General features: G+C 37.0%; 1 protein-coding gene across 5 annotated transcripts in view; it reads right to left on the reverse strand.

Moving 5' to 3' along the window:
• The window catches only part of LOC129896897 (cyclin-dependent kinase E-1-like), a 35,672-nt gene extending 24,782 nt beyond the window's left edge, over positions 1–10,890 (reverse strand). For 3 of the 5 annotated variants that reach the window (XM_055972886.1, XM_055972883.1, XM_055972884.1), the window contains exons 1-5: positions 10,536–10,887; positions 10,349–10,459; positions 8,062–8,165; positions 7,933–7,975; positions 7,709–7,807 (exon numbers count right to left, since the gene is read on the reverse strand). In XM_055972886.1, the coding sequence (XP_055828861.1) occupies positions 7,709–7,807; positions 7,933–7,975; positions 8,062–8,165; positions 10,349–10,459; positions 10,536–10,742 (564 nt within the window). In that variant the 5' untranslated portion in view covers positions 10,743–10,887. Of the gene's footprint in view, positions 1–7,708; positions 7,808–7,932; positions 7,976–8,061; positions 8,166–10,348; positions 10,460–10,535 lie in introns of all 5 variants that reach the window. The other 2 variants (XM_055972887.1, XM_055972885.1) reach the window with 2 other exon arrangements.
• Positions 10,891–16,360: the final 5,470 nt, after the last annotated feature.

Below are 16,360 nucleotides of genomic sequence, written 5' to 3' on the forward strand. Positions count from 1 at the left end.
GGTTTGGTTCTAATTGTAGCTTAGGACATTCATTCTTCCATGAATGTTCTATATTTTGCTTCCAATTTGGTCGTATCTAAATTCCATACTTGTTATCTTTAATTCTTGTCTTTCCTATTTTAATTGACATCAATCCTCTACTCTTTCATACAAGACTTGTATAGCATGGTTTGTGCACAACATCAATAAATTATTACTTAATAAAAAAAAGAAAAAGAAAAAAGACTGGACTTTCAACAATCACATTTTTTGGCTCCACCATCCATGGACCAGAAATAAAAGATGGGTTATTAAGCATTCCACCCTAAAAGATACAATGCTCCCAAGCACAAGTCCCCAAAATCTTTCTCTCTCCTAATCTAGGAGGGTAGAATTCCCTCCGGTGACCTTCTGTCACCGGAATCCTCCCTCTCTCCTTTCTTTCTTTCCCTCAGACATACCCTTTTTATTTTCTTTTATTCCTATTCCTTATCAATGGAGGATGATACGATTTTCTTTGTGATGGGTTTCAAGTCCTACGACATAGCGGGAGATGTATCACGAGCAGAGATGTGGTGCGACTGAACTGAGAGAGGAAGAAATATGATAAACAGAGCAAGCTTTAGTAAGAAGTCGATGGAATGGATCTGCTCAATTCTAAAGGAGGCATCGAAGGTGAAAGGAAACGTAGTCAGAAGATGGAGAAGACAGGAGCATGTCACAAATTTATTTTGTGCAAGAAATTTTAACAAGGGGAGATATATAAGCATTATCAGCATTCAAGGCAAAAACAGAGCAGTATTTAATTGTTCCAGAAATCTCATTCAATGCTAGTTGGTGGGACTTGGCCACCAAAATTGAAAAGTTCATTTATTACAAAGCTAATAACACAGTCAATAAAAATTACAGAATGGTCGATGAAGAGATTCCATATGTAGAGACTGTCAGAAGGAGCAAAATGGTCGTCCAGAGAGATCAACAAAGCAGTCATTAAGGAGAGGGGGAACACCATTCTCATAGCTAGTGGTTCCAATCTAACTAGGAACGAGCTATTAAACAGGAGTCTCGTTGGTAGTTTTCCAACAAATGGATCTGAGATGCCTATCCTTGCAGAAGTTCGTACATGCACAAGCAAAAAATGGAACCAAGCTCATGGTCTTTAACATTTACGAGATGGGAAAGAACTATTTTCTTTTCGAATTTGCTTCCATTAGTGGGGCTGAAGATGGCAGTGGAAAAATCAAGAAATTTGGCTACAATGGTGGTCACCGACAATGCAATTCAATCTAGGGTTGCCATAAACCAGTCATGGATCAAATTTGTGGGCCTTCCCCTACATCTGTGGTCTCAAAATGCATTTAAAGAAGTGGGGGATTTTTGCGGTGGCTGGGTGAAGATAGAGGAATAAACAAAACTTTGCAATCACCTAAAGTGGTTAAGAATACTCGTCAAGAGCAATGGAAAGGCCATTCCGAAGGAGGTGAAGATAGTTTTTAAGGGGATTGATTATACCATACAAGTGTGGGATGAAACGCCGACGAGGTTTTTTGCCGGAGAGAATGGCGATGTTGTCGAAGGAGATAGAAGGCCTCAGCCTTCAAACCAGTGGTTATTGCACAAGGAAGGAGCTCTGAAACCCACGCTTTTGTCAGCTGGCGACAGGAACACCCACGTGGGATGCTAAAAAGTTTTTGAATTTAAAAATAGGGCAAGTGGTGTGCAGCAGCTGAAAGGAAAAGAAATTGAAGTGTTGGGCCTTGACCCTTTGGCCGACCAAGCTCTTTATTTTAATGAGAAGCAGCCCAATATTTCAGTGTGGACTTCAGAACCTTTGCTCGATGAAATTCACGCAAATTACAGGGCTTTAATAGCCCCAATCAATAAAGGCAAGCCACTCCATTCAATTCAGGGAGACGAAGATGATAATCTGGTATCTGCAACAAGAATAAGGGACGACGATAATATGTCGATCATCCAAACAGAGGAAGGAACAACCATAGAGACACAAATAGAAAACAACATGTTAGTGGAACAGAAGGCCAAGGGGGAAGGTATAATTGAAGATATAATACCACTAAATTCAGATGAGCATGGAACTGATACAGTAATGGAGAACGAAATTCCTTCATGGGTCCAACAGAACATACTCAGGCTCAGTAAAGAATTTGGGGTGCATTTTATTGGTTGCGAAGAAGTATCTCTGAATCGCTTCATGACAATTGATGGCAAGAGGCAAGCAATTGAGAAGGTGGCTGGAGCTATAGCTCTTATGACTCCAATAGGGAAAATTCCACGAGAACTCAAGAAACCGGAACCAACTAGTAATTTTGTGAGCTATGGTACAAAGGAACGGCGGCGGCGGCGGCGGCGGGGGGGGGGGGGGGGGGGGGGGGGAGTTAACATAGTTACATGGAATGTAAGGGGCCTCAATTATCCAAGGAAGAGGCTACCGATCAAAAACATGATAAACAACTGGAGGGCAGATGTGTATTGTTTATAAAAAAAAGGCCAGCCCGGTGCACTAAAGCTCCCGCTATGCGTAGGGTCCGGAGAAGGGCCCGACCACAAGGGTCTATTGTACGCAACATTATCTTGCATTTCTGCCAGAGGCTGTTTCCAGGCTTGAACCCGTGACCTCCTGATCACATGGCAGCAACTTTACCAGTTACTCTAAGGCTCCCCTTCCAGATGTGTATTGTTTATAAGAATCAAAAATTAATGGAGATATGAGAGGGGTTATTAAAGAGATATAAGCAAATAGAAGGGTCATATATGCACAATTCGAGACTAGTGGAACAAGAGGGGGTATCATTATTCTATGGGATAGCAAAAATTGCCAGGGAGAAGTTTGTGAAGTAGAGGCTTACTGTATCACATGTAAGTTCACTGGGAAAACGCAAGTCTTTGAATGGCATCTATCTAGTGTATATGCTCCTAATGATAGAGATGAAAGAGAGGAAGTGTGGGGGCGAACTGGGGGCAGTAAGGAGTCTGTTTGGTGGACCTTGGGTGGTGGCTGGGGATTTCAATGTAGTAAGGTACCCAACAGAAAAGAAGAACTATAAAAGATTCAGTAAGGCGATGGAAGATTTCTCTAATTTTATATAGGATATGGAATTACAAGATTTAGAGCCCGTTTGGATGGGCTTTAAGTTGGTCAAAACCAACTTAAAGCCCCTTTTTAGCTTTTGGACATGTTTGCATAATGCTAACTTTAAGCCATAAAGTTCATAAAGTCTGTCAAAAATGAAAAGTTAGGATTCCTAACTTTTTTTTTCTAAGTGCTTAAAGTCATTTTCTTTGACCATGGAAATTACTTTTATATCCCTTATATTTTAACTGAATTCCCAAACTACCCTTTTTATTCTTTTAACCCTAAAATTCACATCATTTTCCTCATTTAAGCACTTTTATCCAAACACTCAACTGCTTATTTATAAAAATAACTTTCAGCACTTCAAAGTTCTAAAAGCACTTCATACATAAAAGTTACTTTTTTTAAGCCCATCCAAACGGGCTCTTACAATTGACAGGTGGTAGATTCACATGAACATAAAAACAGGCTACTTTCTCCTTTTATCTAGATTTGATTCAAGATCAGAGAGCACTTTCTGATGATGAATCCTACTTGAGAGCAGTACTGACAGTGGAGTGGGAGGAAACTGCCAAAAGGGAGGAAGTGGCTTGGAGGCAAAGATCTAGGGCCCTTTGGTTCAAGGAAGGGGACAGGAATTAAAAATATTTCCATAGGATTGCTAACTGTTACTAGAGGTACAACAACATTGACAAAGTAACCATAAATGGAGCCAATATTACTGAACCAACTGGATCCAAGATGAAATAATTAGTTTCTACCAGAAACTATATACTGAAACAGAAGTATGGAGACCTCAGTTCAATTCTTGATTCCAACTTATGATCAATGAAGAGGATAATATAGCTTTGCAAGGCCAATTTGAAGAATAGGAAATCAAAGACAGTGTGTTCTCATGTGCAGGAGACAAGGCCCCAGGCCCTAGCGGTTTCTCAATGGCCTTTTACATACAGTGCTGGGATTTGATTAAGGAGGAAGTGATAGCTTCCATCCAGAATTTCCATGATAAGGGCTATTTTGAAAAAAGTTTTAATGCTACTCTCATAGCCCGGATCCCCAAGAAAGTGGGAGCATCTGAATTGAAAGATTTCAGGCCAATTAGCCTGATTGGGAGCTTCTACAAAATCATATCAAAGATCCTAACAGAAAGACTCAATAGGGTTATGCCAAAGTTGATGACCAACAAATGGCCTTCATAAAGGGTAGGCAAATTATGGATGCCATTCTGGTGGACAATGAATGTGTAGATGTGAGAAACAGATCCAATGTCCCAGGAATTCTTTGTAAGCTAAACATAAAGAAAGCTTATGATCATTTGAACTGGGAATATTTGTGGAGTACACTCAGGAGGATGGGGTTTGGAAATACCTGGATAAAATGAATGAGGTTTTGTATGACCACAGCGAAGTTCTCTGTTTGATCAATGGTACACCCATCTGGTTTCTTTTCCTCTGAGAGAGGATTGAGACAAGAAGATCCCCTTTCTCCTTTTCTGTTTATCCTAGCTATGGGAGGTCTAAGTGAAATGTTGAAGACTGCTCAAGCAAACAACAGAATTAAGGGTTTCAAGGTGAGCGAGGGGGATTCACTTGGAGTGTCTATATCCCATTTAAAATATGACGATGACACATTAGTGTTCTGTGATGCAAAGAGTGAACAACTGAAACACCTAAGGGTTATTTTTATTTTGCTTGAAGCAATATCTGGACTTCATATAAATTGGGGAAAGAGTTTTATTTACCATGTGAATGAAGTACCAGAGATCAGTTCACTGGCAAACATTCTAGGTGGCGGGATAGGTGAGCTTCCCACCACCTACCTTGGCATACCTTTGGGAGCAAAGAGTAAATCCTTGAGCATCTGGAACTCAATGGTGGAAAAATGTGAAAAGAAATTGGATAATTGGAAAAGTCAATACTTATCCTTGGGTTGTATAGTCACACTGATCAACAGTGTTCTTGAGGCTATGCCAACTTATATGATGTCCCTCTTCCCTATGCCTGAGAAGATCATTGAAAAGTTGGATGCCATGAGAAGGAATTTTCTATGGCAAGGTATTAGAGAAGGGGGGAAGAAATTTCACTTGGTCAAATGGGGTGCTTGCATAACTAAACAAAAAACAGGGAGGTTTCGGAATTAAGAATCTAAAAGCCCACAATAAGAGCCTTCTGTTAAAATGGCTTTGGAGACTAGCAACAAATAAACATGACTTGTGGAAGGATATCATCATTGCAAGATATGGTAAGGAAGGATTTTGGACTACTAAGGAGGTCAATATTCCTTATGGTGTGGGTTTATGGAGAACTATTAGAAATCAGTGGCCAAGAATGTGGAGTAATTTTGCTATCAATGTGGGAAATGAGAGCAAAACCTTGTTCTGGAATGATATATGGGTGGGACAAACACCTTCGAGACAACAGTTTCTAGACATCTACATTCTCAATCAACAGAAAATGGCTACAATTCTAGTAGTCAGAAATGAACAAGGCTGGAACCTGACCTTTAGAAGGCTCCTCAATGACTGGAAAGTAGAATGAATGATTCAATTCTACATCTTGGAACAAACCAAGAAGCTCACATATGAGGAAGACAAATTGACATGGAAGCTGGATAAAGATGGCAGGTTCAAGGTGAAATCAGCCTACAAACTACTAGACATTTCAACCAAAACCAAGGAGATGTGGCCTTGGAAGATGATCTGGAAAGGGAAGATACCACATAAGGTGGTCTGTTTCACAGGGCTTGTTGCAAGACAAGCTGTTTTGACTCAGGACAACTTAATGGAAAGGGGAAGACAGTTATGCTCCAGATGTTTTTTTTATGAATCTGATACAGAGACACTGTAGAGTGACTGAGAAACTATGAAATTTTTCATTAACCTGAGGGGGGCGGTATTAGATGGACCATGCCTAGGAATAAAGCAGAAGCTCTAGAATGTTGGAATAGATGGAAATCTGTCTGGACACAACGAGAGATGGAAGATTGTCCCTGCCTACATCTGGTGGACTATATGTAAGGAAAGAAATCAGAGATGTTATGAGAACAAGAGCATCCCATTCCAAAGCATTAAATTGAATTGCCTAGTGACCATTATTTTTGGTGTATCCACAATGTACCTAAGGATCCAGGGGATATCACCCTATTTTTAGATAGTTTATGAGGGAGATAGGTGTTTAGTTTCTTTTGACTTTCCCGCTATACTTTTGATGTAATTACTATAGGAGTTCACTATTGGTGTACTTCTTTGTTTATAATACCTGTTAACTTTATCAACAAAACAAAAGATAGGTTATTAGTAATTCTTTAAAATACCAAAGGATGCTTTTAACAGTTCTAATCTTAGTTCTCTCAAAGTTGAAGAAGTTCAGCATTTTCTATAATGGCAGTTATCTGTTTCTTTTTGGGACCAACTTGTTTTGGTTTCAAAATCCAAAGCAGGATGTTACTAAAAACATGATCATTGGTTTCACAAAGAACCAAAAGGGCAAGTGAGGTATTTCTTATGGTTAATCTCCAATTGTTGGGCTGTTTCTCAAATTTCTTAAGTTTCTCCTTGGCCTTTTGTGTGTTTGTGTGTGAGGGGGTTTGGGGGGGAGAGGGAAATGTAATTCCATTCGGGGATCAGTTAAGAGTTAATCTCTTTCAAACATTAATTTATTAGGGTTTTAGTGATATTTTTCAAATAAACAAACATAGCCAAATCAATCATCCAAATCCAAATGGTTAAGAATATTAGATGATATTCAGTTTCAAAAAAGAATATTAGATGATATTGTGTACTGATTAGGATTACTTGAAATCAAATAGATTGATTCTTGCTTGTAATCTAGTAGTCAGAATATTTCCTCTCTTTTTTAGCACTTGTACATTCACTATTTATACCCAATTGCTTGAGGGAATAATTAATTAGGTTGCGTTCTGTTCAATTCTCTCTTTCTTGTCTTATTCTCACACAAATATTAACAATTACTTTTTCAAAACAAAAAAAAAGATTAATTACTAAAACCAAAACAAACAAAACATTTTGAAATCCAAAAAGCACTAAAAGACCAGCAGAATAAATACTATTGAAAATGGTGTGACTTCTTGCTGCAATATCAAGATGCCCTAGAGTGAAGTGGTGCACCAGCACCAATAAAGCTCTTTGACAGATTGGAAACCATAAATTGCAAAACCTTTTGAAGATAGAAAGATAAGAGACAAGGAAACAAGGGAACGATAACAGCAGTTGATATGGTGTAGCTTTTTCTCGATAACTATGGTATCGGGGCCAAACACACACCTCGACTAACCCACCAAGTATCTGCTACCTCCCACCAGCACAAGTACCGGACAACTAGATACTTTCTACTAGCACAACCTTTCCATCAAGGCTTATAGAATTGGGAACCACCAAATGTGTTTTTTTTCTGCTTAGTTTTGAACTTTGGTCTTCCATGGCCCATTCCAGCTCCATTGACCCTAGATTACACCTTTGGGTGCCATTTAACAGAAAACAGCTTAAGCTTTTATATATAAGGTGTAACTACTCTACTGGGAAAGGGGAAGCAAAAGCACCATCCACAGCAGCAATCACAAGCTAAACCAAAAAGATGAGATGGAGAAGCTATAATCGCAATACCAAGTGTAACTCACCCCATTCTCAGCTAATGGTTTCAGTGGAGCTTGATAAATTCTTGCAAGGCCGAAATCAGCAATTTTAACAACTCCATGTTCTTCTCCTTCGCCCATTACCTGTAAAGGGAAATGAAGGATACAAAATTAGGAATGTTTCAATTTACAAGAATGTCATACGGCCCAACGCTACTATAAAAAAATGTAAAAGAAGAGAAACTAGGATAGACAGGACAGAACCATACCAAGATATTTGATGGCTTTAGGTCTCGGTGTACAATCCAATTACTACAATGAAATGAAAAGGATAACACTAAGGCAAGATAAGAATCTAGTTATAAAAGTAACAAAGAAATCTAATAAACATGTCTTGCCTGTGAAGATAATTGAGACCATTAAGCAGCTGCCATAACAGAGACTTGACAGTGTACTGATTGATTGCCTGATTGACCTTGTCTCTATGATGTCTGATAATTTCCTAATGCAAATGAAGGTTTCAAATGGATAATGGAGTTAGATGACAATTGTCACCCACATAGATAATTAAGACATTAGGGGCAAACGATACACCCATATTGTTCAAGAAGGCAAAGGTAAGGACATAATTAGCATTATCTTTTAATAGAAAAGTCAAATCCTCTTTTTTTTTGGCCATCAGGAATTAATTAACTGGTGAAATTAAGAGGGCATTCATTTCATTTATCTTAGAAGTTCGCAAGAAGTACCTAGACATGTGTGGAGTGTACAATACGCCTAAACAGTCTCGACATTTAGAACGAATAAGACAAACTTCTCTAAATATATGCAACAAAAATAAAATTCAAGGATCATTTTATTTACTCGAGACAAAATGTTGTTTTGGTCTAAAGCTGGACATAATTCCACTTTGGTTTTACTATCAGAAATTAAATTACAGAGATTCGTTTAAATTGCCTTACAAAATAAAGGGATCATTTACTTCGTCAATACATACCTAGACATTACTTGCCTTTAATGTCTTATAAGTATTAAATTGAGATGTTTCATGCTAATTGGGTTCACCTAACAGGAAGTGGGTTAGGTGTCATCGCGGCTTTCGCTAATTGGATCGTGACAGTAAGTGTGGGAATAAATAAATATGGTTGGAAGAGTGTTTGTTTGAATTTGTATTGGATGAAATGATTTGTGATCTTCCCCTTTGTGAGATATTCCAATATTTTATTCCTATAGGGCTCTTTTGCCTATAGGCCAAGATTCGAGGCCAAATCTTTTTAAGAGGGGAGAATGACGATAACATGACCGCGAACTTACCTTAGTTTTTGATAATGATTGCAAACTTACCTTATTAAGAAGACTGGAAGATTTAATGAAAGATTTGATCGAGCATTAACCAATTTTGATCAGAGTTGGTCACTGGTTTATCCAACGTTGACCAAGAGTTAACTACCATTACAGTCTTAGGGATTAGCATGGTCCCACAACCCCCCACTAGCCTCACAATTCATTTAATTATGTTAGGGACCTGTGTTGCTCGGACTCTTCAAAAATGTCAGCGGGTGCGTGCCGGATTCTCCAAAAGTAGTGTATTATTGGAGAATTTAACATGGGTGCGGCATCAAAACTCGAAAGTGAAGAGTCCGCGCAACTTAGGTTAGGACTACTATTATTATAAAGTACTTGGACTTGGGCCCAAGCCCATTGTTTAGCTAATAGTATAAATAGAAGTAATGTAGAGTATTACCTAGTTTTTGATGAATTCTCTTGAGGCCCTGACGGACCCTTCCTTTGTGTGAATACCCTTAACCTCTTCAATTGAAACTCTCTACTTCTAGTAAGTATTGTTGTACGAGTTCAATTACTCCTCCCCCTGGATTCTATTCTTGTGATTGAATGCTAATTTGTTGGTTACAAGTCTAAACTTGGGGTTGACTAATTGCTTCCTTTACTAGAATCTATCGTGTCTTTCTAAATTCTATCTCTAATTTCTTATTTCTTCAGTTTTTGATTTCCTTGTGTTAGTTTTGTCGTCAGTTGTTTTGGTCCGAAGCTGGTCTAGTTTTGTCATCAGTTGTTTTGGTCCGAAGCTGGTCTCCGACTTTATGCAAAGGAATTGGAAAGCATCGAGGTTTTCTTTTTATGTTTTGCTAATAATGAAGAGACCTTGACATTATCTATTGTTTTTACCCAGTTATATAGTCATCCCACTTAGGTTTTGTAAGGGGTTATATAGAAGTCTGGTACTACTGAACCCATCACCTTAAGGTTTTAAGTTGGGTACTCAAACAATTTCACATGGTACAAATATTTTTGGCATGAATCTCACACTCAGTAATATTGCATTAATGTCATGTGTAAATCATAAAATCAGGTTACACATCAGGCAGGTGTTGAATTATATAGTTGGCCCACATTGATTGTATAAGGATTTCCAAAAGGGTATATAAAAGTCTCGGGTTACTCAAATCATAACCATAAGGTTTTTTATATGAGACGCTCGACTCTTGTATAGTTTAATTTCCTTAAGCTTGTAGACATTCGTGTTCTTAAAAATGAAAGAAAAGAAATAAGGTAAACACTTATGGATGGCGATATACAGTAGATAACAGTTAAGACAAGTAACATAGCTTATAAAATTGGAATTAAATGTATACGAATAGTTTGTATACTCAAGCATATACTCACATAGAGGTCATGCTCCGCATAGTCAAAAGCCAGATAAAGAGACATATCTGCCTGGTTGATATGCACATTGACAAGCTTTACAACATTCTCATGGGATATCTCCCGAAGCAACTGCATCAAGATTCTCGTTATTAATGATAAAGTCTCCACCAGAAACAAAAAGCCGAAACTGGGAAAGAGGGAAAACCATGATTTCGCGAATGGCGGTGGGGGAAACGCCGTCACCGTCCTTGGATTGCTTGAACTTCTTGATAGCAATAGATTTGCTGCGGTTAGCTTTGATCTTAGCCAAAAAAACCAACCCGTAAGTCCCTTCCCCAATCTTCCCTATCAAATCATACTGTTGCAGCCACTCTGGCCGATTGCTATTGGAATTGCCTCTGCCATCTCCCATGCCGATCTTGCCCAACACCTCAATACCTATCTTTTATTATAATGTTTATAATAATATATGCAGATATGGTTCACAGAGGAGACTTGGAGCTTTGCCGTCAAAAAAGAGGTCTAAGCGAGAGTAGTAAATTATTTAGGTCCTTTTTTTTCAATTTAAGCCAAAACAAAATAAAAACTAAGTGTATGTGTAAGGAAAGCGTGTCGTCAGAAGGTACAGACGCAAAGCGGGATGATGAAATTTTGTGGCAGTTGGACACTTGGACTTGGAGAATTGGAGGGCGAACTGTTCTCTCTATAACACCTGTATCTCAACTTACTACTAGTTCTTTTTAGAATATGGGCAAATGCATCGCGTCAATTAAAAAATTTAAGTTAACGTTAAAATATATGCATATTGTTTTAATAATGAAAAATCAATATTAATATAACGATATGATAATTAAATTCAATGTTTCTTGAATATAGGGCGAAGCCAACTCATTAATAATGAGTTCATTAGAATTTAATTATTTTAGCTTAAACCTTATATTTATATTCAAATTTTCATATCAAGATTTCAATTAACAAAAATGATAATTTAAACGGTTATTAAAAAACTATTTCAAACTCATAAAGAAAAATCTTATTTACGTGTCATCTATGAACATACAAAGATGGTAGAAACATTTAAAAGAAAAAGAAATTCTCATAATCTTTACCATAATGAAGAGAAACTTAGGGATATAACAACAAAAAAAAAAATCCAACTATAGCTTTATGTTCTGTTTCTTAAAACAAATAACTTATTATATAAAAATAGGATATCATCATTCATTGAAACTCAATTTTCAATACGAACTAAACTAATAAAAAAATATCAAATATACTATAGAACGACATAAATATAGCTTAAAGAACTTCAGTCTTTGAATCCAAAAGTTGCTTCACACGAGGCACACGTTAACGGCCAGAACTCGTACTAGAATTTGCAGTGTGCAAAAGTGTAATATGAGTATCAAACATATGATACTCAATAGGTACAGGCCGACTAAGCTCCAAAGATTAAACATTAAAAAAATAGATAGAGTAGGAGTATACATCACAAGTAGCTAAAGAAAAAATAATGCTTAGTAAAAATAAGCAGAGACAAGAAAATATAATAAAAAGAGCTAGCCCAATAACCTAACAACAGAGGCTACCATAGAAATCAACTAACCAAAAATACACTAACAGAACCACCACGATACATCATAGCAGCCAAAAGGCCAATCCAATCCAACCAAATCTTGAAAGTACCAATATAGAGGAAATCGAAGGGACAATTCTAAGCCAATCATTTAAACCAATCATTGAACTAACACAAATACACAACTATAATTAAACAATAATCTAACCGAGCCCACATAAGCCCGGAAAGCACACAATAGCAGACATAACCTAGTCGGACCCCCATATGACCGACAGGTGCAAACAACAACCAATTATATTAGTGATCAGCGATGCGTATGAATGCAAGTTATGCAATAAAAATAATAGTGACATCAATAAAAAGTGCTAATACGTCATGCCCCTAGCCTACACTTTGGACGTGGCCGTACTCAAAAACTATTTTTCGTCCCATGAACCCCTAGCCTGGCTAACTACTCAGTGAAAGACTTCAATAGAAAAAATGTCAAAAAAGGATGAGCATTTAAAGTACATTAAAAGTAAACTCATGCATATCTGAAGTAAATCTCTGAATATGATAAAATTCAAAGTTTGACACATCGATAATGAAATATTGGACTGACTCTCTACTTTATATATGAAGTCTCTAAATAACTCTGAATAGGTACCGAAATAGGCTCATGGCTACCTCAAAAGAACTAATGACAACAATAAGTAAACTGAAAAGGAGTTCTTCTGTAAGCAAGGATGTCTCACCAAAAGTTGGAGGAATGTGATCTTCAATAATGCGCATGTTGAGGATCTCTAACATTTGTAACTATATCATAAAATAATCCAACGTCAAAAGACGTCAGTACATGGAATTTACAATATGTAAAATGACTGAAGAGAAATAAACTGGACTGAATACTCATGAATCAAATACTGAAAGTAAATCAACTTAAGTAAAGCATTCAAGTATGGTAAGATGTCAAAGCTTTACAAAATGTAAGATAGTGAATGCAACTCAAAGTAAAAGTTATGTTTTCTCTTTTGAAAAGTTTCTCTAACTGACAACCATCACTATGAGCCTCGTGATGATACAACATACTGCTCATGTTGTAAGAGCCATTCATTTCCTTGCCAGAATAGGGGACACAATCTCAACTTATGGATCCATATAAAAGTCTGTATCAGGTACTGAAGTGAGGAGTCACCCAAACCAACGGTACGATTCTATTCTACGTTGGCTAGTAGTTTATGGGGTTTGAGTTATCTAATCTCTTACCCAAATCGGTGTTCAATACTACTCCCAAAATCATGCAATAGTGCTCATATAATATAGTGAGTAATATACTCAAAATACATCTCATTGAGTCTCATTGTACTTTAGTTCGATTAGCTCAAACTATTTTTCAACTCTTTATGCTTTTTTTAAAAAAATTCAATATGCATTTGGGACTACTCAGGTTTTCTCAAAAACTCTTTCAAAATATTAACTATGCATAAGACTCTTAACTCTTTTAAACCATGTAAATCATGCATAAAATCAGTAATATAAAGCTTCATAAACTCAAGAAATGTATATAATTGGAGCACTCATGTTCCCTAAAAACTCTTTTTATTTAATCAAGACGTGAAAATACATCATTCTTCAACTCAAAATAATGCAAAAGGAGAAAAAAATGTAAATACTCAACTAGGATATGTAAGCATGAATAACAAATTCAAGACTTAGAATTATGGGAATAATCACGGTCTTAATGAATATACGTAGAACTCAATGAAAGAAATCATAACTCATTCAAAAAAACTCAATACAATAGGACTAAAACTCATGCTTGAACTCTTTAATGACAAAATTGAGATAAAAAGCGTGAGGACATACTCACTACAATGCTATGATTAGCCTTATATACCTGAAAAAATAATATTGTTGGCAAAATTTGAAGAACTCAATGAATATGCTTGAACCCTAACTTTTTCTCCTCTCTAATCCTTGCTCTAAGTCTTTGAAGTGCTAATGAGAGGAAAAGGATCATAGGGTACTAATAAGGGACTTAACTTAAACCTAAACCATCAGGGTTTTAACTTGAAAAGGGTGGAAAAAGATGAAAACACCCTTCATTAAAAGTTGATGGGGGTCACCTACGGACCGTGGTCCTTCTACGGGCCTTAGGGGGCCTCTTGTGGAAGTTGGGTGCACAACTTTGAGCTCAATGAAATTTGCTAGGTTAGGTCTACGTACCCCTTCTACGGGTCGTATACCCTCGCATGGGCCATAGAAGCCCTTCTCCTGCATGTCATATATTTTGAGTCTCTGAACATTTCATACGAGCATCACCTATGGTCAATAGGATGTCCTACAGATCGTAGAGGCCATTCTTAGGAAGGTTTCAAAGAAAATTAGATTTTTCACCAAGGCACAAGGTGGACTACAAGAACTACTTATGACCCGTAGCTCCATCTATGCTCCATAGGTACTTCTCGTAGTTCACAAATTACAAAACTTCCTTCTAACTTTTCTAGGTTTTCTCGGATTGATCTTAATTAGAATATCTCGGGTATTACACTATCTCTCCCTTGGGATCATTCATCATCGAATGATGACCAATCAAAGAATCTACATAAAGCACAAAGGCAATGCAAGAATTGACATACTTAAGCACTCAAAGAGGCATTAAATCTGAGATGGGAAAGGACTATTACCTTCAACGTCAACACTAAGAGGAACAAATAGATGAGGGTATCTAAGCTCTAACTTATAAGCTACATTGCCAACCCTCTTCGTTTATCCCTTTTCTTTAAGCTACTTACACACCTTTAGTAGGGAGTCACTATTTTTTGCCTTCTGTAGGAATAATGAGGGAAGAATCTCTTAAGCACTTCTTAAGCATAGAAACGTGAAATATATGATGAACAACTATTAACTCTTGTGGTAGCTCTAACTTATAAGCTACATTGCCAACCCTCTTCGTTTATCCCTTCTCTTTAAGCTACTTACACACCTTTAGTAGGGAGTCACTATTTTTTTCAACACTTTGGTTCTCTCTTTGTACTCCCTATCAACAAGGTATAAGCTATTTCAAGTACCAATAACTATTACTTTATGGGGCTTCACACTCACTTATTGTTTTCCTTCAATCTTTTTCACCTAAAGCTCTTAGGAGTTTTGATAAAAGTCAAGGTCTAATAAAGGAATGAGAATAGGCTTCATATGAGGCTACCAAAGAAAAAAGTTAAAGGCTCAAAGGGGTTAACTAGGATTAAGCATTAAGGTAGATACAATGGGGGTATAAATAAGGCTATCAAAAAAATGCCTACATCATTTCCTAAACTCCACATTCTTCATTTCATTTCACAAACACATTAGGAAAGTTCTAGACATAAACATGTAAACATAGAATGCAGCAAAACCTCACACACATGTCACACATTCAACTTAAGATGGATCTTTATACATTCTCAATCAAGGAATATCATTTTAACACACATCATAATTGTAAGTCAATCAAATGAGCCTAGGCATTGTAAACACAGTCATTCCATTTTATAGCATGCTTTTCACTTTTCTAACCTATGTACATGCAATCGTGTAGTCTAGCAAGATATCTTGACATAAACACAATGACAAGCTTACCCAGTTTTATTTCTATAATAACAAATCCATGATATACAAAGCAATTCTACCAAACCATAGTGATTGTACAATTAGCTTATCTTATAAACATATGTCAAATTTCTATTTTAAGCAACTGACTAACTCAACATCACATAGACTCGAGAGTTGACACTGTAATTAAATAACTCACATAGGGCAGCCTCACTTAACCACCACTACGACTCAATCCTATAAACTAGACTCATTTTTTGTATGGTTCAAAGGGACTATTCTTGGTCAAAGAATCAAAAATAAACTCCAAGGAACCCAAAATAAAAATCAATAACCAAAGCTAAAAGACATTTATTTACATATACATAGGCAAGCATATGACTCCACCCTACACTTGAGAGTTTAGCACTGTCCTCAATACTACAAAAATCACAAAATAAAGTCAAATTAGGGTGAAGAACTTCCCTATTCAGTCCTCCATATCATCATCACCTACAATATTTTCAATAACTAGAGGTGATTCAAATTCCTCCTCCGAATCTGGATCACTATCCAACATGGTTCACCTCTTGTCCTCATCTGTAGGGACATCATTATAAGTGGGCTAAAAAATTTTGGCCCTAATCCCAAGATTGTTTTGGCGTGCTCGTTGAGGGGTACCTTCTCTTGATATCTCTAAGCTGCTTCGAAGTGGAGATTTGACACCTATTTTGGTGGCGTAGCATTTCTAGCCCACACATATGGGCCATAATCATCTCATTGCATATGCTATGCTTCGTTGTGGTAAGAGTGGTCCTATGAATAGGGTCAAATCATTTTGTCTTAGTCACATCCCCTAGCTCTTTGAATAATGGTGTCATGTAGTCCAAATTCTCTTTCGG

The sequence above is a fragment of the Solanum dulcamara genome, chromosome 7, assembly GCF_947179165.1.
Source record: "Solanum dulcamara chromosome 7, daSolDulc1.2, whole genome shotgun sequence".
NCBI lineage: Eukaryota > Viridiplantae > Streptophyta > Magnoliopsida > Solanales > Solanaceae > Solanum > Solanum dulcamara.